This window comes from Eutrigla gurnardus, assembly GCF_963514095.1.
Source record: "Eutrigla gurnardus genome assembly, chromosome: 1".
NCBI lineage: Eukaryota > Metazoa > Chordata > Actinopteri > Perciformes > Triglidae > Eutrigla > Eutrigla gurnardus.
Genome location: NC_139915.1, coordinates 3,313,255 through 3,338,307, shown reverse-complemented (window position 1 = coordinate 3,338,307; position 25,053 = coordinate 3,313,255). Strand labels below are relative to the sequence as shown.

Sequence of the window (25,053 nt, the reverse complement as noted above, 5' to 3'; positions counted from 1 at the left end):
ACACACACACACACATGCACCTTGCTGTCACACTCTCCCTCTAACTGTCTCCTGCAATGACCCAGCTGCACCACCTAATGCAGTAGGATCTGGAATCTATAGCTCAACAGATTACAACCCCCCCAACCCATCCACACACACACACACACACACACACACACACACACACACACAGACTCAAACTAACCCCCTATCTTATCATCTCTTACTGTCTCTGTAGCCATTTCCTGTGGCGACCCCGGAGTGCCCCCTAATGCCGTAGTAACTGGAACCCACAGTTGGACGTATGGTTCAGTGCTGCAGTACTCCTGTGTGCCTGGAGGGGTGCTGGTGGGCAACGCTACTCGCCACTGCCAGGAGGATGGCACATGGGGCGGAGCGCCACCCTACTGCACTGGTAAAGCCCCCACTGTCCGTCTTTAATTGTAAAGGAAATATCCATCAATCACATTCACTGAGATGTAGCCTGATCCATGGTTGCAGTAGACCTCTACACACACATTAAGTGGCATGAAATCTAAATATAACCCCACGAGAATGTGTTACATGACTAGACTTTGCAATTCTAGACATAAATAGAATAACACACCAGAATCAATGCAGTAGTTTTAAATCAGTTGAACATTTACTGACAAACTGTAATAAGCTGTTTATAGCTTCCATCATAATGAGCTACCTGGCTGACCACTATCTGTCCACACTGCCTTTACATTTACACACATGGACTCCTCCTTTGCTCGACATAAGACATATAGGGAGAAATCTGAATGAAGTCACCATTTAAAAAAGCATGCTTGTGCAAGTCATCTTGAGAAAATAGTATGAAATTATTATTATCAGAGCAATAACCTTAAATTAATTCACAAATACAGACACTAGAACCTTCCATATGTAAGCTGGCTTGAGCTGCAAACAGGCAGGATCAATGAGGTGGACGAGTCCTGGTTCAGGTTGTACCTGCTGCTCTACTTATGTGGACACAACACTACAACACTTGATCCATTTCCAAACGCAATACCTTTCCCTCTGCTGGCCTCAAAACCGAACGCTCAGCAAGACAGAATCCATCCTGCAGCCTCATTGAGATGCAGGGCGCTGCGTTGGGAGCTGTACTGTTAAACTCACAAATCCCTACGATGGAATTTAAGCTGCTAACATTGTGACACGCTCAGTGCGTTTAATGCTAGAACAAGTCGGCCTTGCCAAAATGCAAAGATCGGTGTGTTTACATGTGGATGTGTCCGTGGACTGGACGTATATGAAAGACGGAGTCAAATACATATTTACAGATGTTATGAGAATAAAAAAAACAACATTATGTTTTAGTTGATGTTGACCTGTAGTGTGATGTCACTAAAACCTATCAGAGGAGATTACACTTGAATGCAGTTTCACAGCGCTGCATCGGGTGTATTTAGCGTCTCTGTGCATGTAGGTGTGTTTGGTACATCGACTTACTCTCTGGCTTCCTCTCTTTCCTGGCTATAGGTGCAAGTCCAGGAGTCTGCGGAGACCCGGGGATGCCCCCCCACGGTGCTCGTCTGGGAGGGGAAGAATTTAAAACCAAGAGCCTGCTGCGTTTCAGCTGCGAGGCGGGATATAGTCTCATTGGCTCAGCCGAGAGGACCTGCCTTCACAACAGCACCTGGAGCGGCACACAGCCCGTCTGTCAAGGTGGGTGGGGGGGGGGTCGGGGCAGCGACGTGACTTATGTGACACAACGACTACCTGACTGTCCTGAAAGAAGTGATAAAAGCCTTAAGACACCTATATAGTGACTCACACGTCAAATAGCAAATACTGCCTGTTTCATACAGAGGACTTTTACCCTTATGCTGAACGGATCTGTTTGAAAAACATTATACATTTTGATACCAAGTAATCCCTGTCTCATTTGAGGTTACCTTTGGGTCCCAAACCAGATTCTATAAAGCGTTGCTATAAAAATAATTACTGCTGTAAAAATGAAGCAGTGCAGCTTTTATATAAACCCGCGGTGCATTCGTGGCATATGGACTTAATTATTCAGCATTTTATGTAAAAAGTAAATCGCACAGCATTGAAAGTTAAACAGCTTATTTTCCATTAAAATGTCACCGTGAGAGTAACAGAATAGCATTTACAGTACCGTTTGTCATAAGTGGTGATGTAGTTCACGCTCACGTCATCTAGAGCTTTATGGAAGGATATGAAGCCGGGGGGGGTGTGCTGTTGTTTGTATCGGAGTGGCCCAGATACTGAAGTGTGTCACTCCTAACTGACTGGATCTCCCACAGTGTTGTGCTAATAAAGTGTGTCCTATACAACAGCAGTTTTCAAAGGCATTCTTTAAACCCACGGGGGTTCAGGGGAAATTAAAGTGGGTCCCCAAAGAGCCGTAGAGACACAGGGATCCTCAGCTGCTGCTTGTCCCCCCCCCCCCCCCCCCCCCCGTTCCCGTCTATGGTGGCTAGTCTGAAAGCAGCACTGCTGACATTAACTCCATTGTACTATGACACCGGTTCTGGAGTCAGATGGATGGATGCTGGAGGAGTCATTTAATGGGAGGACGTGACTCATGTTTCTATATAATGTGTGGCTTTGACCCAAAACCTGCCACTCTACTGCATGAAGGCCACACCGACCTAAACCATAAAGTCAGCGCATCAACTATATCACATAAATAAATATATGTGGCTTCATTTTTAACGGTTTTATACCAAAATGCCATAAAACGAAAAAAGTAATACCTGTCTGAGGAACATTTCTACTTAGAAATTGTTTTCTAAAATCTCTCGCTGTGTTTATAGAAACACATAACATGATATTCCTTCCAATATTTTCAGATTTTATCTCATTTTGGGGGGAAAAAACACAAGTGACCCTCCCCCAAAAACTACGACTGTCAAACTCAGGACTCTTTAAACAGTTTCTCAACGTTGTGGTTTAGTCGGTATGACAACGATATAACTGACTTCTTCTATTTATGGCTGGGTTTGCCTTCATGTACTGAATCACTAACATCAGCATCCTCCCGTCTCACCTTAGAGGTGTGTGTCTCTCTGCGTGTGCATCAGCATTTGTCTAACACTCATTATGTCTGTCCATCTCCGTTGTTTTTCATTAAACTAATCGTGGTTAAACGCTGATTCAGAACGGATGAAACATCTATCACTGAGAGGGAAACACAAAGAAATCCATACACACACACACACACTTAGACAGACTGTTGCTCACAGCAGGATAACACTCAAAGGCACAAACACACACAGACACACACACACACACACATGCATGATGTTCCCCATTTACACACTTTGTCACACCCACTCTCCTGGACAGAGCTTTTAAGGGCTCTAACTAATGAATTCCATCGATAGGTGTTTGATTGTTGTCGGCTGTCACTTGTCATGATCTTATTAGTTAAATGTGCTGCGGTCGGTTGCTAATTCCCTTCAGTGAATGTGCTGTGTCAGCAAAATAAAGATCGATGTATCGCTACTTTAGGCCGGGGACGGAGTGGTCGCCGTCTGCAGACCAGCGGTTCAGAAACAGAGAAGCTCAGGATGGATAAGCCCTTTACATGCCAGTATGAATAGGACAACACACGTCGGTAACAACAGGACATTCATTGTGTTGTCCTCTGGTTGTGTTGTTCCTTCTCCTCTCACTGACCATTGTGTTATATTTCCTTATCTTAGGATGTATCGCCTGTGAATAAAATGGGAGGGGCTCAAATTGAACATTATAAAATGTCAACAAAGTAAAAGAAACTGGCCAATTTAAAAGGAACCAACAATATATATATATATATATATATATATATATATAATTATATACAAAATCAATCCCCTATGTAAGCAAACTCATGTGAACTCAGTCAGTGGCTGCTGCAGTTAGATGACCTTTACACAGAAAGGCTCAATGAAGATGGACAGTGATAAGAATTATTACTCATATATGTTTTTGAAACAAGACAGAATCGCGCTACTAAAACTGAACAAAAAGTTTTCCTTAGACAGTTGGGGGCCGATCACACTACTTTCTTGTAGTCTATTGATGCTAATAGACTAAAGGCTTGACTGATTATAACTCACTGATCTCTCATGAAAGCTTCATTTCATTCTTAGACGTCTTTAAAGCTTTTGATTCTTTAGAATGTTTGGTTTATTTGCTTTTATGATAATGTAAACCGTTTTCAGCCATCGTCTTTTTGATGAGTTTCTCATTTAAACGGGGAATTCATATACAGTACTACAGTACTTAAAAAATATACAGTATATATTGTCTCAAACGCTATTGATAGCCGGGTTTGCAGGATAGCAGAGCAGCATATTTCCCAAACGAAGAGCTGTCGCCTCACAGCAAGGGGGGTTAATGAATGTGGTCCTTAGGTGTATTATAATAAAATAGAAGATTCCTTATTCATCCCCTTGGCATGTATGACAATATTGTAAAATTATTTTCTCCCCAGTTGTGTAAAACACATTTGGAGCGCATAAAAATTAGCATGAATGTAAGAGCATTGAAAGTGATATGCAGGCTTACTTCCTTATCTAATAATCACCCACAGCATACCTAGAAGTATACAAGCGTTTGAATTATCATCGCCCATGAATTTTTTATTTGCTCCCACGTCCATTTTACAACACTTACAGGGCTGCAGCTGAAAGAATTAGGCTAAAATATTGTTATACATGCCATGAGAATACATCTACGCAACACATTCATTTCATGAAATACACGCATGGAATCATTCAGATACGGTGCTCTGGACGGGGCAGTCATGGCTGGCCGTTGTTAGTGAGTGACAAACGACCGTGTGACTGTCTCACATCACCTGCTGTGAGCATCTAATAATGATGCAGGCGTGTTAACATCGGAGTCATCTGAAGCCATGATGGTTCTTTATCAGCCACCAGGGGGCACTGACCAAGCTATGGTATATGATGGATCGGCGAACCAGGATACAACTGTTCTTGGAGCAGTTTGAGGCTGTGTGCTTTGCTCAGTGGCTCATTGGCAGTTAGAGTGGGTACTGTGGATGTATTACCAGCCTCCTGCCAGCTTCCAGCACGCCACTGGAATACTGTACAGCTGCCATTCAGAGCTGGGACTCAATCCAACAACCTTTAGTTATTTATCAGCCTCGCCACCTCAAGGACATATTTTATGTTATTTCTAGCTGCCTCTAATGATACACTCATCATTGCATCCTACAGCTGATCAGCCTTGAGTGACAGCGAGACGACATTGCTCACACTGATGTTATCGCTGTCAATTAATCATCGCTGTTTAATCTTTTTTCTCGATTCTCAGCCGTATCCTGTGGCAACCCCGGCACCCCAGCACACGGCCGGATTGTCTTCAGTGATGGTATCACCTTCGGCAGCTCGGTGGCCTATGCATGCTGGGACGGCTTCAAAACCTCAGGCCTGACCACCAGACACTGCACAACCAATGGGACGTGGACAGGACAACCCCCGGATTGCACTGGTAGGATCGGTGTAATAGCATTGCCTGTACTGTTATATCCTCATTATTACTGCAGGGGGTGTAGGCATTGTTATGTAAAAGTTTGCCCCGGTCGAACTAGATTCCAGCTACTAATGCAAATAGTATCAGTGTTGGTGCATGCAGGGGATCCATGGGTATGAATTGTTCATAGACTGGGCAACCTGCTGCTGTACAGGTCTGTACATGGGTGCGGGTCTGAGATTTCAACTTGTGTAGTTAGGGGGGAAAAGAAGGTGGGAGGTAGACGATTAGAAACCAGGATGTGCTTCCAGAAAGTTAGGGAAGTCTGCGAGTTGAGGATGAGGACAACGTTAAGGGGCAGGAAGTCAAAACACTCTTTTTTTCAATGCTGATGGCGTGTGTCCAGAAATACACTGCTGCAGGACTGCTGGAACAAACCTCTAAATACTGTATCCATGACTCTCACCACCTTCAGTGATCAGTTGTGGAGATCCTGGCCAAGTAGCCAACGGGATCTATCTAGGGAGTGAGTTTGCCTTCAACCACACGGTGGCCTACCGCTGTAATCCTGGTCACCTGATGGAACCACCTGGACGCAACGTTCTGCGCTGCACCAAAGATGGAACCTGGAACCAAACCAAGCCCAGCTGTAAAGGTAAGAAGAACCGACACCCCAAATAACAGCCTCCAAAGTAACAATGGACAAGACCTTTTAATAAGATCATGGAGCCACAGGTTCAGTACAGTATGTCAGGAAAACACTGCGATGGCACATTTTCATAACTCGTTGTTCTACACTGTTAATACCGATCCAGCAGGGGCGAGTACTAATACATGAAGCACATCTGCATTGTCCGTCCATCTGTCCAAAAAGCGTGAGCCATTTACGTGAATTATTCATTGAGTTGGAACACAGCTAGTTTGCATGCTGTGCTCCATTCCATATTCCATTCTGAATAGTTGGATTTCCTTCACTAATGATACATGAATCTTTATATGTTGGTATGTCATATAAAAAATACAATGTAATATGGATGAGGGTATTTTTTGTTGTTCCACAACATGTTATAGGCAGGTAATAATAATAAAAACAGGACATAAAGGTAAATTAAGCAGAACATGGTTGACATGATGTTCTTCAGCGTTGAGGTAAGACGGTCTTACACTTCTGTTTTAAAGTACACCTATTGTTTGAATGGTCAAACACGCACCAAATACATTACTAACAAGTAGTCAAATTAATGTGTATTTCCTAAAACATTTTTTTTTCACATCCAAAAAAAGAGAAAACCAAAAGAATGGATTAAAAATAAAATGAATTATAGTTTCACAACAGCCCATATTTAGAGTTTTGACTATGATACTCAGCCACAGTAACAGGCAATGTTTCCTGAGATCCTCCCTGCCGTTTCTTCCCACAAACAGAAAATCTCCTGCTGACTCCTGCAGTTGCAGCTGCTTTGAACTGAGATGAAAAACTGAGAAAGCCGGCAGAGAGGCTACTGAGGGGGAACCAGAGAGTGATGCAGAGGGGGGGGGGGACCGGAGAAGTGAAAAATACTGTAGGTGGTATGGAATGAGATCGGCGCAGGAAGTTTAAAAGAAAATTAAAAGGAAAGAATGGAATGAAATACCGACAGGAACATGCCACAAATCATCTCTGTCTTTCTGTTTGTCTTTCTTTTTTCTCCCCCTCTCCCTCCTTGGCACCTCACTTTTCTCTCCTCTTAAGATTCCACTTCTTCCGTTCACATGTTTCTGCGCCTGTTTTCATCTCCTCTATTTTCTCTCACTTCAAACAGTCCACAAGTTTTCATTTGATCCTGTTTGGGAACAGCTTCCTCCCACACAGACAAACATGCACGCACAGAAACCTACTGAATAAAGGAGTTGTACGCCACAAAAGTGTACCTTGACAGGCAGACTGAGTCAAGCGAGGAAGAAGGAGAGAGTGAGCGAGGGAGGTAATGAGGAGGAGGCAAAGGGGAATGAATGAAAGAAAGAAAGGTAGAAAAGAAGTGAAAGGGAGGGTGACGTGAGGTGTAGAGGAAGAGAACAGTCACCAAACGACACAAAGACAGACTTACATAGAAATTGAGAACGAAAGAAAATGTCAGGTGGAAAAGAGCGAGTGTCAAGTGGGTGAATGAAAAGGGAAAATGAGAGAATGTGATGAGCCATCAGCGAGGCTGCAGAACAGTGACAGAGGGGGGAGGGAGAGAGGGAGAGAGGGAGAGGGGGGGGGGGCGACTGATGGGAGAAACAAAGAGAGGCAAATCAATACCTGCCCCAAACCTGTAAACACACAGTGAGAAAAGGGATTAAGCCCATAAAATGTGTTAGCTGGCTGAACTGCACCAAGGGGGATATACCTGAAAGACAAAAGGGAGGGAGCGGGAGGCAGCGATGGTGTGAGGAGGAGGAGGAGGAGGAGGAGGAGGAGGAGGAGGAGGAGGAGGAGGAGGAGGAGGAGACGAGAGAGCAGTGGAAGTGGGCAAACGAGGACTGGGGCTTGGACAGAAGGACGAGGAAGAAAGGGCTGGAGATTGAAAAGAAAAGGAAGACAGGAAGGAGGCAGAGTTTATGAAAGAACTGAGTGGAGACGTGAGAGGAAAGAAGAAAGGTGAGGAGAGGAGAGGCAAAGGAGTCGATGAGTGGAGTGATGGAGTGAAATTCAGAGGTGCGTAAGCAAGCAGGGCTGAGAGTTACTCATGTGAAGCCAACGCTGTCGATTCACAACGGAGACACAAAGGGAACATGAAAGAGTTCAGAGAGCTTTCAGCATCAAAGACCTGCAGGAATATTGTTCTGGAATATTAACTGATCGTGTCGATAAAAGTGTTTCATCAGCTTTTTGGAATTTGATCCCAGACAACAACCTTGTTTTTTTTAGAAAATACTCATAATTGAATCCCCATCAGCTGTTGACCGGCCGCCAGCATGTTTTCCTGGAGTCACACAACAGAAAAGTGAAGATTTGATTCAGTGGGACGAACAAAAAGCAGAGCACTATAAATTAATCAGCTGATTAGTTTGCTTGGAGCATCCGGCAGTTGCCTAGAAACTGCAATGTTACAAACAAAAACATTTAGTTTTTTTTGTTTTTGTTAATTGCACTTCTGCATCCACGGAACTGGTTAGTATGCAATAGAGAACAAACTGAGATAAAAGAAAAAAATAAGATAAAAGATTGAATGGAGGGAGCAAAACAGAATACAGGAATATGAAATAGTCAATATTGAGATGAATTGATTTAGTATCTGTTTATTCCTGCAGCTCCAGCACCTATGTGCTGTGTGTTTGTGTATTTATCTCCCCCCCCCCCTCTCTCTGTCTCTGTATGCTTATGTGCACTCTGTATATCATCATATCAGAGTGAATGGAGCATGAAACCATCTGTCTCCTGGTTAGATGAGAATTACACTGACTTTATTAGATGTTTGAAAGCATGCAGATGGTTATCATTATCTTAGGGAGTTAGGCACACACACACTCAGGCATGGACACACACAGATGTTTATCAAGGTGTTCTGAAGTTAGATGCATGTCTGTACACATGGGCTTTCTGCAGATCTTCTGAGGCTGTTATTATGTATAAGCAGCATGTGTCCATGTGATCACAGTCTCCATTCTCTGTATAAAAAATAGTCTTTTTTTAATGCATATTAATCAATGAATTGATCTGCTGGACCATTTGACATTGGTTATGTACACCAGCAGTTTTGACATTTTCAATAGCTGTGGTTCATATGAATCATTAGCGTTACATACATACAGATTATGTTTGACTGAAGAGAACTATATGCTGAATGCTGAATAGACCGAGAGTTTATTACACGGAGGATGGAGGGGAACGGAGCCGGTCGGTGAGTCGGGGGTGGGGTGAGGACTTCTGGAATGGATTGGGAATAGGTGGCAGAAAACCGGGAGCAATGAGCGTGGGCAGCCAGGTGTGGAGGGAAGGATCCTCGGGCACAGAAACAAGAGTTAATTATGGAGGAAATAACTTGGAAGTCTGGATTCAAAAGGTGGCCTAAACGCTGATACAATAGGTAGAAGTACCAATCTGGATGAAGAGCCAGTGTTTAATTACTGCAGACGGATGGGCTGATGGATGGCAGGGGAGCAGGCAACCAGACACGCTGGGTAATCAGGAAAGAATGGGGAAGGCCACGCCCACTACATCGACTGGGAGGAAGACAAGAGACACTTTGGCCCAATCCAAGTCTCTCACTCCTGGACTCACAGACCTGACGTCCAGGGTTTAGGGCTGTCTGACTGTCAATTCATCCAGCGCTGAGAACTTTCTAGCAGACATTCTGAGACCTTTATGACCACTTTCCGTAAATCTGCAGACTGTGCCTCAGGGTATTACCCACAAATCTTGGCGTCGTGACGTTCCACACGAGGGGAGCCCGGAGGAATAAAAAAAAAAGTTTAACAAAGACGAGGACACATGAGTGGCATGGCATTTACATTATATATATAATATATATATTTGAAAACTCCAATGTTTCAAAATATAAAGGTTGATGGAAAAATCCTGTGAATGATATAGCAAGCATTTAATTTAACAGACAAGCGACATCACTTCAAATCACCAGAGTGAAAGCAGAAATGCCACCGCAGACAGTTCAAAATCCCAAACGTCCTTTCAGAAGCTCTCCGTCCATATGGTGACGGTCGTTTGTCTTTTGGTGAAGCGACTTAAATGCAGTGACCTAGGTCATCTCCTGCTTTGAGACAGTAAATGTCCATATGGTGATTACGGCCGTCTGCTGCTATACGCTGTTCTTTGTTATCGCTCGGTGTCGTGCCTCCCATCTGCAGCCATCTTGGGGAATTCCTCACAGGCAATCTTTTTTTAAGGATATATCAGGGATTAGAGAGGGGAAGCGGTCGTTGGTCAACTCTATGTGGTGTTTCACGGCATTTGGCCTGGTGGAACAACATCACTACTATGAGAGTATCTGCCTTTGGCCAGTGTTACCATGTAAAAATGGTTTTAATGCCTGCTTCACTTCAGAGGGGTTTCAATTGTTCTTTCATATCTGCCTTTTTATGTTAACAAATGATCACATTTCTACCAGCTACAGTGTAAGATCCATTGCACATTCACTATACTGTATATTACACACTGTAGAAGCAAAGGCAAACCAGAGGGGATTAAATCCAACAGAAATGGTCTAACTGCTGTATTTGCAACGCGAGCAGCAGGCGGAGGAACGGCAGCAGCGTGATGTCCTCAGCAGATGATGGGCTGCCTCTGTGTGTGTTTCAGTCATCCAGTGTGGACCTCCTCCTCAAGTACAACACGGCAAAGTGGAAGGGACCGATCATTCATGGGCCTCCAGTGTCAGCTACAGTTGTTTCCATGGTTACCAGTTGTCCACTCCCGCTGTGTTATCCTGTGAGGGAAACGGGACGTGGACAGGAGACATACCGCAGTGTTTGCGTGAGTTAACGTTATAAACGGTTTCCCTTCCGGACGCGTTAGCCGTTCAAACCCAGGAGAAGCACTCACTGTGTCTGTTGTCTCATTGAAGCTGTGCTGTGTGGCGATCCGGGCTCTCCTGGAGGGGGATTCAGAGAGGGGAACATCTTCTCTTACAGGTTAGTGGTTAGAGGGAGCAACCTCAGACACTGTTTATTTATTCTAGATTTGGATTTGGAGCACACATGAATGTTGCATGAAGACTATCAAGCTTTTGACAAATGTGTTCTCCCTCAAACAGGATAATGGCATTTGTAAACTAAAATTGGTGCACAAAGAAGGAAGGATGTACTCTGTCTTTACTGTGAAACCACTTCAAAGTGTTGTTTGTTCCGCCGAGGTTAAGTGTTGACTTGGTAAAGTGTGTCAGTTTGAAACATTGGAATGCAAAACCTAGATTTGGTCTGTGAGCCAAAACAAGAAAAGGAAGTAAGCCGAAGCTCTAAAGGGAGAGGTGAAGAAATCAAACCGCACCTAAATCTATGTTATTGTCACTCCTCACTCCTTTTTCTTATTTTTAATTTGCGTGTTTGATTCATTGTTTGTGTTTCTATACAGGTCAGAGGTCAGATTTTACTGCCATACCCCACACTTGCTGGTAGGCTCCGTCTCCAGAGTGTGTCAAGCCGATGGGATCTGGAGTGGCCAACAACCAGCCTGTATAGGTAAAGAAAACACCACCACTGTGTCCATTTGCAACATGTTAACAGTACACTTCCATGATGAAACATGGCGTTGTGTTACATGATGTTGCCTTTCCTAACTCTGAAAATGCTCTAAATATTACATATTACACCATAATTGTGAGGAACAGACATTTACTGAAAACTAAAAACATGTCACCGAGTTCTGAATAAAACTGTGTGAAATCAGATTATTGGTAAACAAGATTTGGGGGTTTACCGCGTACACATTTTGAGCATAAATATTCCTCTGTAGAGAGAGCTGAAGATATTATCTAATCAATAGATGAAGTGTGTAGTTCAGATGTCAGCACTTGATTTCTGTAAAGATTTCCATCCTTCATATTTTTAAAGTTAATGTTCGCTCTGGGTGATTTTTGAAAGCATGAAGCTCATTTGGAACAAGTAGTGAAATTAAAGAAAAAGCCTAATTATTGTGTAAGAGTCATGAAAAGTAGCCCTTCAGCAACTCAGCAGCTGTCACAGCATTCAGTCATGTTCCTCTGCTAGAAAATATGAATTACGACAAAATACATCTATGCTGGTACCTGTATGCCCGACAAGAATGAATAACTTCTTGTAACTTTATTTATTTTTGTAAAGTTCTGCTGTGTCGATCCTTCTTTCCTCCACATTATTTTAACTACTAGAAGCTCTAGCTCTGGTGGAAAGTAACAAAGACCTCAATTGTTCCATTTTATTGCATTTTTGTGTGCAACTTTATATCTTTACTCGACTACATTTCAGAGAAAATGAAAAATGTTGTCCTTTCTTCTTTATTACATTTATCTGAACCATGAAGCGGTTACCTTGTAGACGAGGGTTTTACTCACATTTCACACTGTTTGTAGAATATGATGCATTCCGATACTGCTGAGGCTTCGGCTCTGAGTACTTTTGCCTTGACTGAGTATGAGTCGATGCAGTGTGCCGATCGTAGTGGAACTAGTGTAAACGTTGATGCTACCATGCATGGAAGACAAGAAATGAAGCTTCCACTATGTGTGAAATATCATAATGCATCTTTGACTTGGAGAAAGATTATAAAAATGTGAATGCATACTATAATACTCAGTTTTTATGTGTGTGTGTGTGTGTGTGTGTGTGTGTGTGTGTGTGTGTGTGTGTGTGTGTGTGTGTGTGTGTGTGTGTGTGTGTGTGTAGATCCAGCCTTCAACAACTGCCGTGACCCAGGAACTCCGGCCTACGGCATACCGGTCGTGGGCCAGGGCTTCCAGGTGAGAAATATATCTGTTGGCTGTATGCTTGATAAAACTACAGTTTAATCTTCCATTACATAAAATATACAAGTTGGACATGGCAAACATATGATGGTGTAGGAAATACATTTTAAAAAAGAACGTAGCCGAGGTGGGCAATATTCGGAGAAAAAAAGTCACCAATTTGCTACTTTATAAAGTCGCAGATTTGCTACTTTATTACAAACAACCGGCATTTATGCTAGCTAAAATCCCATGAATGTCGCATTTATGTTTCTAATTAAGACATCCCAACGTGTGACAACGCCTCGTTAAGGTCCTTAGGGTGATGATGTTGATGCTTATTGTTGGTTTTATTTATATGAGGCCATGTTGTCATATAGGGTGTTTATTGATCGGGCAGTTCGGTAGCTTTCACTTGTTGTCATAGCAACGGCAAACATCCGGTGTTAGCGCATCCAAGCAACTTGTTTATATCGGCTATATTTACACATGAATAAATGCATAAAGAAAATGCAGGTGAGAGAGGGGGATCAGATTCTTTATTATATATAAAAAAAAATTTAAAAAGTAGCAAATTTGCTACTTTAAAACTTTTTTATAGCGGTCATAGAGGAAGTAAACACGTTGCTTGACCAGATGTTTTTCCCTTGCTATGACAACAAGTGAATGCTACCGCGTTTTAGCCCTACCATCCGATCAACAAACACCCATAAGATGACCCATAAATGAACCAACAATAAGCATCAACATCATAACCCTAAGGACCTTAACGAGGCGTTGTGACACGTTGGGATGGATTAATGAGAAAAATAAATTTGACATTCATGGGAAGTTAGCTAGCATAGATGCCGGTTGTTAGCATCGTAATAAAGTAGCAAAGCTGCGACTTTATAGCTGTTAGCTAGTTCTGTGATACAGAGAACAATGAGTCCGTAATGCAGTAGAATACACAGAGTGTTGATGGCCACAATGACAATACAGTCAAGGACAGACACGAAGCTCGACTCCACAATAGTTTTACGGATGGAAAAAGACAGACATCCTTTCATTTTATATGACGCCTGGTTTGATTTTCTAATTTTGCAGGTCAAAAGTAAAGACCTAATAAAAGTGGCACCCAGAATTCTTAAGAAATGCTTAAGAGATGACAAACAGCAGCAATGTTTTCTCTCGTCTTAGAGAGCAGACTGTCTGGGCCTCGGATAAGAACCTGGTATGGAATATATTGGTGTAATGGAATTCAAACAAACATGCAAATCCTTCAATATTTGGAGGTATAATTGGATATTACCCAAATATCATATTTCCCCGACACCTCTTCAAAGATAGGAGGGGTTTACCACCCACATGTAGGACTAACAATCTCACATTCACTTAAAGAGACCAAAGTGATTGTTGTTTCTCTCTTTGTGAGTTAAACGGCGTGTTAAGGAATCAATAAAAAAAATGATTTTATCTTCAGTAAATGACACGAACCCCTAAGTGTTCTAAGTGGCAGGGCTGAAGAAGCTGCGGATAAAGATGACTTTTTATTCATGTAGGTTGGCAGTAAGATTTCCTTTAAGTGCCGCAAGAACTATCACATCCTGGGCTCCACCACGAGAACGTGCCTGGAAAACCTCACCTGGAGTGGAACACAGCCGGAGTGCATAGGTAGCAAATAACAATGCTATTACTCATCTGTTCCTATCATAATGTGTGATACTTCATCCACTTTGTTGTCACTGATGAGTTTTTGTCGATCTTTATGTTGCATTTTATTGATTATCGCCCTTTATTTTGGTTTTGTGGAGAGGTATGATATGTTCCTGACAGCTGTGTTGATTTCCCTCTGCCCTGTCACTCAGCCCATTCATGCAGACAGCCAGAGACGCCCAGTAACGTAGACGTTCGCTCTATGGACCTGCCTACGCTGGGATATACGCTGATCTACACCTGCCAAGACGGCTTCTATCTGGCGGGAGGATCCGAGCACAGAACCTGCAGAACTGACGGGAGGTGGTCGGGCAAACCCCCGCTCTGTAAAGGTATTCAGCCTGTCATGCAAAATGCAGCTCTATTTTGAGCTAACAGTATTAACTGGGTGTCATTATCCCATATGGTTTAGGATAAATACTGATCTCCACCCTGATATTACTGCGATGCTCTTGTAAATCAGCCTCAGGCATACTCAGTGATGGTTTCTTTTATTTTTAATATGCTTACTCACGTCCCTATCTAGTCTCAAAGACATGAGCGGATGGCTGCACATACTTTGATGAATTAAAAGAAACAACAGTCAGGTTTATAACAGACAGGGAATAGGATGCCAGTCTGGGGAAACCCCACCTCTTAAGAAGGCAATCTAATGGGATTATCATTCTCTACATTAATATATACTGACCATATTTCCTCAGTGCTGTCATTCTAAACCTTATCTATGACAAATATTTAGTCAATAAGCTTCACCATCAAGTGAGCTCAGCTAAATGTTCTGCTGCTTTATGTTTCAGTTGGAGTGAAAGTCAATCCCAAAGGCAGAGGAGAGTCGGATGTCCAGAAGAACAAGATCCGAGGTCTGCAGAATAAACATTGTAGTCCTTAAACCACAGATGTGCTGTATACAGTATAGACTTATTGCACCCGCATGTTTTCTTGGCAGCTTGTTTTTTTAACTGTATTTCAAGTTGAAATAGTGTTTACCATGCAGTTTCCTAGTAAACAGTGTGTCCACAATGTGCAGCCCAGAGAGGAAGGGCTGTTGTGGAGTGCAAGTAGTCTTATTTCAGATTTATAGGATGAAGGCTCAGACGGAGTTAATAAATCAGTGAAAACTTTCAGGTGCAATACTATGTAATACATTGTAAGTTTGAAGATGGACTTTACGATCAATATATGCATTTAGAAGGAGTCGGTGAAGAGAGAGTAACACCCAAGTTCCAGCAAAAATGGTGGAAACTGCTGAGTTTTGAATAAGTCATATTTCTAAGTGTGTGATTGAGTCAGCAGAGGTAGAGTTTCTTTCTTGGCAAACACAAAGAGGTAACTGGTTAATCCTGAGCGTCTTCTCGCCGTTCTTTCTGTTCCTTTGACTTGTGGCAGGGAAACATTACAAAGGTGCAAGAATGCAGAAGTTGATCCTTTTAAACTAAGTATATCACATGGTGTCACTATTTAAGACAGCTCTCTTAGTCTTTGATAAAAAGAGAAAAAGAAGTAACTTTAAATGTCTTGTTGGTTTTGTTTCCGTGTCTCCGTTCCAGTTCCAGTGGACGTGTTCTCTCCCAACTCGGAGTGGAGTGGCTTTTATGAGTATTTGGGGAAAAGACAGGCGACAACATTTACAGTTACTGGCTTCAACGCTACCAGTGGCAGAGTCAATGTCACATTACTGGAAACCAGCGGAGTGTCAATCAGACTGTCAGGTAAAAAACAACAAGATATTATACATGTTGCATGTTATGGATAAATGAAACTGATCCAATCAGTTTTATTTTCATAGGTTAGTCATACACATGTATGTGGAATAGAAAAGTTTAAGAAACTTTATCGAGAATGGAAATAAAATATGTTATTTAATATGGATGTAGAATAACAACTAAATGACGCCCAAGTGGGCGTGTCTGCCTGCATTGTCACACCATCAGTGAGGTCAAGGAAGAGCAGTCCCATTCCAGATGTTGGATGTTTGCAGACTTTAAATACAGAGGAAGCACTATGTCGATGTGAGCAAACAGCAGGCTGATAAGGATCCAGCCCTCGTTCACACTTTGGAGCAAAGCATCACTGGATCTGTATCGATATTGGCATGCTTCCCTATGTTGCTCCTACTAAGTACTTCACTGTTTTTCTAAACATTCACAGTCTGCAAGGCCAAAAAAGTGGTTTTGTGCGAGAGCATTAATCCGTTAAATAATGTAACATGCAGGGGCACCGGTTGAAATTATGAACCGCCTGCCAATTTGTGTGCTTGTGGCCCTCCACGGCGATGCATCAGAATCACCGCAGCGGTGTGAAGGGCCACATTATTACTCAACCTCAGCAACACAACCCTCCATAGCAGCACTCACATGCACATGATGCATGTTTTATTCAAATGTAATGCAGATGTGCTGTATATTATATGTATATTATATATAACTGAAAGGTTAACAAAAAGGGTAACGCTGCAGTATTTGAAAGTGGAAAAACTCCAAAATAGTAGCATATTACAAAAAACAACCGACTCTTCCACTGACACTCATGTCTCAATCAATAGTTCAGCTTGATACCAGCGTCATGAAGCGTTTTCTGCAGGAAGGAGGTGGGAGAATTCATTTTGAATCTGCGATATGGACTTGTCACACTGAACAGCAAGTTTCCGTGCTGGCACTGTAGTTAACCAGTAGAGACGCGTAGCTAAAGGGTGAATGTCACTCTCTCCCCAGAAATGTGTCAGATACTTGGCGAGGAAATACAGTATGATCATTCAAAATGTCAAGGCGCCCCTTTTCTCTGTTTGTAAGTCAACCTGTCTCCTTTTTCTGGTTGCTCACCTCTCATGGGACCTTGGCGTCAGTGTCTTTCTGTTTTTGTCCTGCCAACACAATTAGAGGTTCGGTTGCTGTTGATTCATTTCAGGAACCTACAAGTCAGAGGAAAACCAGCTGCTGCTGAAGGTCTACCAGGTGAAGGGGCCGACGGAGCACTACTACAGCAAGTTCAAAAACGACAACTGGGCTGTGGACGGATATGTAAGACAAACCTGTTTTTAAATGCATGTTGAGTTTGCACATCTCTTTATTAATTATCAAAATCAATTTCACTGCCCTGTGAAACAATAATGTAGCTCATCACATCCCCCAAACCCACTCCCAACCTGGGCTGGCTGTTAAGGAACAAATCCAATGTCACGTTGGATGCATAACTGATTTAAAGTACGATTAACCTTGATAAACATATTTTCCAAATGTCTAAAGAAGATTGAAGTGATTTACTCCGCTTTTGATGCAAGGTTGCACTTCTGTGGCATTTCAAGGTGTCTCACAGAGACTCAAGGACGTTACTGGCCTGGACAAACATTTCCAGCATGTAATGTCCAATAAAACTACAAATAGAGTGGATTTATTGCACATTTACATCGAGTGTTTAACAAGATAGAAGGTTAGCTTCCATGTTCCATGTGGACTTTTAAAGTAGTTGGATATTTGAAGCTGGGACTTCTGAAGATTGGGTCTACCGGGGAATGGATTACAAATGTGATCCTGTTTGGCTTGCTGACAGAGGAGGAGAGCGGCCGGAGCGGAGGAACTGAGGAGGGAGATTGTGAAAGATAGCAGCAGGCAGAGATGAAAGAAAGATGGGCCGAAGAAAAAGGAGCACGTAGACGATTTATCATGTTGTCAACGACAGGAAGGGTGAGGGAGGAGAAGTGTCACACCGCTAACGGCGGAATCTTGATTCCTGAATCGTTTTACAGTCGGAAGATGAAATTTTGATTGTAGATTTGTGGGTGAAACTCTGCTGTGTCATCCTCCAAACACGAGCTGGTGGAGAGGGCAAAGAGAAGGAGGGAGGAGGCGACGTGTAGCAGGTGAATGTGAACGAGGGCAGAAGACTCAGATGTATACGAGTAAAGTAAAGAATTGTTTATTGAGGTTACCAAACGAATAATTGTTTCATGCACCTTACTTTTTATTTGCTGGCTCAGTAAGTATTGATACTAAAAGAATGATGTTGCCATCCTTTTTAAGATGCTCTTTTTTTAGTGAACCCTGAACTCTTATATATACCTGGAGACAGTGAATGCTCACTGTGAGGCTGGTCACCAGCATGGTGGACTACAGGAATAGGAGGAGGCATCAGCCATCTCTATTCCATCCAAGGCCTCAGAAGTCAACTGAATGTGAGCGAGTTGCAAACGTTCAGGGAGGGTCGAGCTCACACTCATGACACGAGTGAGGTCCCTTATCTATTCTATCTATTCTCCCGCTGACAGATGCTGTTCTGTGTGCTCATATCATGCAGGTGCAGCTACTATTTACATGCGTAGATTTGGTTTGAACTTGTTTATTTCATATCATATCATGTTATTTTCACTAAGTAAAATCTAATACATAAAATAGTGCAAGTTTAAATGAAGGGATAAAAAAATAAAGTAATATAATATTGTGGTAGACATCCGATACTGAAATCTGAAAGTCTAAACGTTGTACTTTCTGAGGAGTTTTAAAGAAAAAGGCCTAAGAAATGAGCTAGTTTATTTTTTGGAACTGTATTCATGAAGGTGAACGAGCTCATTTGAATGTGTGTGAACGGAATCAAAGTGTAATTTTGCACAACACTGCAGGAAGGTAATTACATTTCCACCTGCCTTAAAATATGCTCAAAATATTGTTACCCCACACCTGTCTTACAGCCTACGCCATGTGTGACCCATAAGCCACTTCTTCACACTTTCCTTCCGAACACCTTCCCAGGAAGGTCCTGCTGTCGAGGGAAGCAGGCTGAAAGAAGCTCCACCTGGACAGGGCGGATCATCTGAGATCTGAGAGTCTGAATGCTTTGTTTTTCAGGTTACTGCAGAATCAGATCAGAAGACGTTTGTCTACCAGGGGCACATTCACAGTAAAGACTTTGGCAAGTTCCATCTAACAAGGCAAGGTATGTCTGTTCAACATCAGCAGAACCACTCAGCCTCCATCTTCCTAGCAAACAATGTCATGAAGGTGGGACTGAAGCAGTCAGTCAAACTGAAGAAGTATTGAGTATTGTTTGTGAGTGCAAAGTAAAATAAATGTAATGTCAGACGAAGTAAACAGTAGAGCTCAAGTATTCTGAATAATAATACTAGAAGCATCTATTACCCATGCCCACATGGTGTCCATGTGTGTGGGTTCATCTGTGTCTGTATCCCCCAGGCCCCGTAACCATGGCGATGGACCCATCCAACCCCTACACCAACAGCAGCTCTGTGGCAGCAGCCATCTTAGTTCCTTTCTTTGCCCTCATCCTGTCTGGATTCGCCTTCTACCTCTACAAGCACAGGTAAGCTCCCAGCAGACCGGAGCAGCTTCACCCTCCGAATCAATGATGCTCAGAAAACTGCAGCATGATACAATTAATTTCTTATGCGTGTACAACTTCGTGATTTTCAGTGCATTTGAGTGGTTCCTTTGAACATTTTTTCTGTTTGCAGTGCACCACTGTTCCCTAATTCGGTCATTCATTCCATACGTTTCATTGAAACACCGACTCTCTCACGTCTTTTTAATGTGTCGTGAGGTTTCCCTCCAGGCTGCTGCACATTAAATTCCCATTAGGGGTGTCTGCCTTTTGGTAAATGCTGCTCTCATTCTGGGGGCTGGCACCAAAACTCCAACTTGTAGTTCTCAAGCTTCTCTAAATAAGAAATTGTTCCGAACTAATGTTATGATGCACATAGTTTATATTATACATATTATATGTATAACTCCTAAATCCTACTCTCAAGGAAAGGTCAGATGTATAACACAATTCCTATGAGCACTGACGTACAGTTTATTCATGTTTTAGATGGCGGACATTTTTCCTGTAAATTGTAGCTGCACTTGGAATATTTTGAAGTGAGTGTGAAGGTGGTTTTGTTAGACAAAGAATTAAAGCAATAGTATAGTCTTGCGCAATAGTGTAACCATTTTCTACCACAAAACAAATTATTTCTTCATGTTATAGACACAGATTTTATATCAAGATATGCATGAGATTCAAAAGAAGAGTCTATCAGCTTGTGTGCCTTCGCCACATTTGCACCATCATGGAATTAGTGCCTGTGTAGTTAAGAGGGCAATGATGTATTTATGCTTTGAAAACATCATTAATTTATGAGTCACTTCACGCCTGAGTAAAGGCTGCTAGATCCACCTCGTCTCCTTAAACAAGAACTCCAAGCGTGGCATGAAGAATCTGATTGACCTTATATGTATTTAATTATTGTTCCTCAAAAGTTCACAAAAGTCTTACAGTGCCCTAAGATACCAGATAATTAACAACCGTATTGAGGTTAGAATGTCATCTTGAGTGTTTCCATCTGGTGGGATGTTCTTATTTCTGCACTTCATCTGACTCATCTAACAGCATCATTATGACACGTTAACACGCAGGTCTGTCATTGGTCCAGGATTAGTCTGCGGTGAAGCGTAGCGTCCTGACATATCGATGCTATTGAGGGAACAGACTGTAATACATTGTTAGTGATGTTCTTTGTACTAACTCATAGTAAAGTCAACCCTGTGAAGATGTTGATTGTCATGTCGGGCCAAGCAGACGTCCATAGATATTTACAGGACAGTAAAGTTAGCGTAGTCTACCAGTACCCTGTCATCACATTACCTTCAACCTGTTCCACAAAGCGCTCACCTGTTAGCAGTGTGCAATGATAGCGATGTATGCTAAAGCTGATGGTTGTACGCAGGACATTGTCTGCTGACACAGATGACAATGAGAGACCCAAAGACACCTGGGGGCCTGGCGGCAGGTAAGTCTGTCATTCACCTGGTTTCCAACAGCGACCAGACCTCCGCCCGCCGCCACATCCTCCGTCAAACTTCTCATCCCTTCTTTTGAGTTTTTGGCTTCTGCTTCAGGCTGTATTAGTAAGGCTGCACAACCGACCCAAACATGACATTCTAGTATTTGTATTACTGGAAAATAAAACAATGTATTCACAGGGAAATTAAAGAGAGACTGTCTAGGTGAAATTATCCTCAATGAACCTCTTTCATTCCCGAAGGCGTGCAGCCCTACTGTATCACAACAGCAATCATTTAAAGAGATTTCTTTGTCTTTGATCTCATTGTCATCTCTCTGTCAGCATGTCATCCAGAACAAATACAACATTTGATTTGACTTTAAACTGGTCTCATTGAAACATGTCATATGGACTTCTATATGTATATAACACAACGGCCCCGCCCAACATCAAGCCGACAGAAATTAGACAACAATATCTTCAAAGAGAAACTAAAAGCGAGGAGGTGCACGCGGCAGTTTCTCCCTACCTCGGCCCATAAGTGTGTACAGTATCTATAAGACTGCCAAAGCAGTTATGTGAGCTGTTCTTCATTCTACCAATAAAACTAAACTATTGCACCTACAGCCACAACCAGGAACCAGTGCAGCGGTTAGAACTCCCGCCACACAGGAGGGTCTGGGGTGTGTGTCGGTGTGTGTTCAGTTTTGTAAAGTGATGGGTTGAGCATGTAGGGTAGGCTTAGTGGCTCCCCAGGGTTAGCTTTCTACCAGTGCATGTGCACGCACACACACACACACACACACACACACACACACACACACACACACACACACACACACACACACACACACACACACACACACACACACTCTTAATGAGGTCAAAGTCAAACAGTGTTTCAGCTGCAGCACTCCTCCCTGCTAATAGCTCCACAGGGTTCGGGAGTAAGTGATTATATCTAACTGGATTATAGGACCTGATTATCCAAAAATGTAATCTGCGACAAACAGACAAATTAGGAGAGGGGTAGTCTTATTTCACAGCATATCTTTTTTGAACTCCTGCAGTAGAATTATCATTCTGGCAGCTTCAGTAATAATATATTCTTTTGAACTAAAACCAGTGGGTAACATTTGCTGGATGATGGCAGGTTGCATGCAGACACACAGACAGCAGATGGGCACTGGGCAGCTGAGCCACTGAAGCAGGCAGTTGTAATGGCTCATGTTTTCACTCCTGCCATCATTTCCCCTGCAATTTGTAGATTTTTTTTTTTTTTTTTTTTTTTAACCAGAAAAAAAAAGTCTGCTCTTACTCAGGCTGAGCCCTTAATATCGAGGGTAAAACCCAATATGTCTAACAAGTAGGGGTGTGAATCTTCGATTAACGATACAGTAGTTGGCGATTCGATTCAAGGACGATTTTTTTGGTAACGATTCGATTCGATTCTGTAAACCACGATTCGATTCAGTAACTTGTAACTAAAATTCTATATCCATGAAATAAACATGCAATAATGGGAGTGAGACTATCTGTATTCTTCTGAAAGGTGAAAAATAACATATTTATTCTATAAAAAAGTAAACCTGCATAATATTTTATGCTGAATACAAAAATGTAATTGAACATTATTCAATAGACTACATGCTGGCAGGGGAGAGAGTGTCTTAAACGTATTAAAACATTAATCATAAGTAAGAATCACGATTCATCCGATTAAATGCATTTATATCGATTATTGGTGAAGCCAAAACGATTCATTCTATTTATTTTAGCAGATCGATTTAGTAGAATCTATAGGACTGACAATCGATCCATCGAATTAATCGAATGAATGGTTACACCTCTAATGATAAGACGGTCAAAAGGACAGAGAAGAATATTTTCAGATTACCTCTTGATTGAATGTTGTTTTTTTATCTGTTTGTAAAACTAAATAATGTATAATAATAATAATAATAATAATAATAATAATAATAATAATAATAATAACAATAACAATAATAATAATTCTTCATCCCTCATTTTCCTTTCCATCTGTGCTTTTTAAACCAATGATGCTGAATAGGACATGCAATGCAAACTGTAACATGGTGTATCTGGTCTGTCTTATCTTAAAATGTTCAAGCTTTTCACACAAATTAACGACTTAAATGAGTACGGATACTGTATCTTCAAATCAGCTGTAACTGTTTCACTTAAAGCTTCGTAAGGGAATTTTCTAACAGTTGGGGGTGAAAAGGCCCCTTAACAAACTCATACTGTAGGCACGTCAGACCACAAAGCATCTTAAGCATCCAATTAGTTTTCTTTTTTAGCCACAAATGTAATATAATATTCCCTGGCCTTTTGGCTCTGGTTTGACTCACCAACCACAGAAAGAAATGTCTTGATCTTTAGATGCAAGAACCTTTTTTCCACTAGTCACTGCTGGCCAAACACTTGACAGAATTGAGCTTGGTTTGTTGGAAATGGCTGTCTGTGACTGTATATGGGTGAATTTGTTGAGAGCACATATAGACAGTAGATATTTGATTATGTTTTAATACGAGGACATCAGCAAATTTGAACAACTGCTGCGCTGAGTTTTTTTTATTTGTCATTTTGTGTTTCAGAGACCTATTTTCTTTTCCCAAACATGGAATATAACTTTGCAAAGACATCCTTGTGAATCCGATTACCTGAGATGACCGATATGTTTCCTTCTTTGTTTTGCAGAACCCGTCCCAAGGTCCAGTTCAATGGCTACGTGGGCCATGAGAGCTCCAACGGGCAGGCATCGTTTGAAAACCCAATGTATGACACCAACATGAAGCCCACTGAGGCAAAGGCAGTTCGATTTGACACCACACTCAATACAGTCTGCACTGTGGTGTAGTCCGACAAACGTGCCACTTCCTATGCTGTGGTTCAGCCCAACCTCCCTATTGGTCTGAGGTGTGGTTTAACCAACTAGAGAAGAAAGAACAAACTAATGATTTGGACTCGTCACCGTGAGCAGTCTGTGTTGTAGCATGCTGGTCCTCTGTCAGCACAATCTGCACAGTAATGCCGCTCTGCTCCACCAACACCCGACCAACGGTGTCATCCACCTATCCCTATAGTCTGTCAGAGCAAAACCACGTTGGAACCAGTACACAAGGAGGTAGACGATGGTTTCATCCAATGTGTTGTTCAGGAGATTAATGCAGGGACCACGTTTCTTCTTAGGTTGCTATTCAGGCACCGGGAAAAACACAGAAAGATGGTAAAAATGAATTGAACTTCCTCCGAGAGCGACAACCTCATTGACCAGTGCCCGTCCAGTGTCAGCTGACTTCTACCAAATTCGACCCAACTTACATGTGAATAGGGCTTTGTATGGCCGCGCTCATGTGATCCTTGAATAACCTCCCTGTAACCCGAATAATTTCTTCCCCATCCGAAACCCATGCTAAATTTGCACAGCGGTACACGCTAACTCTTAACTTACTCACTCCCCTGCTGCAGGCCAGACATGGGTGAGACCGGTGCGGTTCTCCTCTCAGGGGAAGCACATAGACTTTCCCACCCTTCAACCCCCTCCAGACGTTGAATAGTAATTGGATTTTTCCTATTTGTCACCATTGGTGATAAACCAAAAACCTCTGACTTCCATCACGCTGGACTTGACAGGACTGGACTCTGACATGATTGCAGCTTACGGTTTGTTTCGGTGGAATCGGATGGCGATCGTGCAGACTGCTG

The 25,053-nt window shown here is 42.3% G+C and overlaps 1 protein-coding gene across 1 annotated transcript in view; it reads left to right on the top strand.

Moving 5' to 3' along the window:
• The window catches only part of LOC311019224 (CUB and sushi domain-containing protein 1-like), a gene marked incomplete at both ends in the record, with an annotated part of 320,797 nt that extends 296,592 nt beyond the window's left edge, over positions 1-24,205 (top strand). The window contains 17 exons of the mRNA XM_084018496.1: positions 221-397; positions 1,489-1,674; positions 5,299-5,475; positions 5,933-6,112; positions 10,739-10,912; positions 11,004-11,070; positions 11,510-11,616; positions 12,799-12,872; positions 14,399-14,510; positions 14,705-14,884; positions 15,350-15,412; positions 16,100-16,261; positions 17,457-17,569; positions 19,391-19,478; positions 19,736-19,862; positions 21,268-21,330; positions 24,046-24,205. Of these exons, the coding sequence (XP_083874622.1) occupies positions 221-397; positions 1,489-1,674; positions 5,299-5,475; positions 5,933-6,112; positions 10,739-10,912; positions 11,004-11,070; positions 11,510-11,616; positions 12,799-12,872; positions 14,399-14,510; positions 14,705-14,884; positions 15,350-15,412; positions 16,100-16,261; positions 17,457-17,569; positions 19,391-19,478; positions 19,736-19,862; positions 21,268-21,330; positions 24,046-24,205 (2,210 nt within the window). The remainder of the gene's footprint in view (positions 1-220; positions 398-1,488; positions 1,675-5,298; positions 5,476-5,932; positions 6,113-10,738; positions 10,913-11,003; positions 11,071-11,509; positions 11,617-12,798; positions 12,873-14,398; positions 14,511-14,704; positions 14,885-15,349; positions 15,413-16,099; positions 16,262-17,456; positions 17,570-19,390; positions 19,479-19,735; positions 19,863-21,267; positions 21,331-24,045) is intronic.
• Between the last annotated feature and the right edge of the window lie 848 nt (positions 24,206-25,053).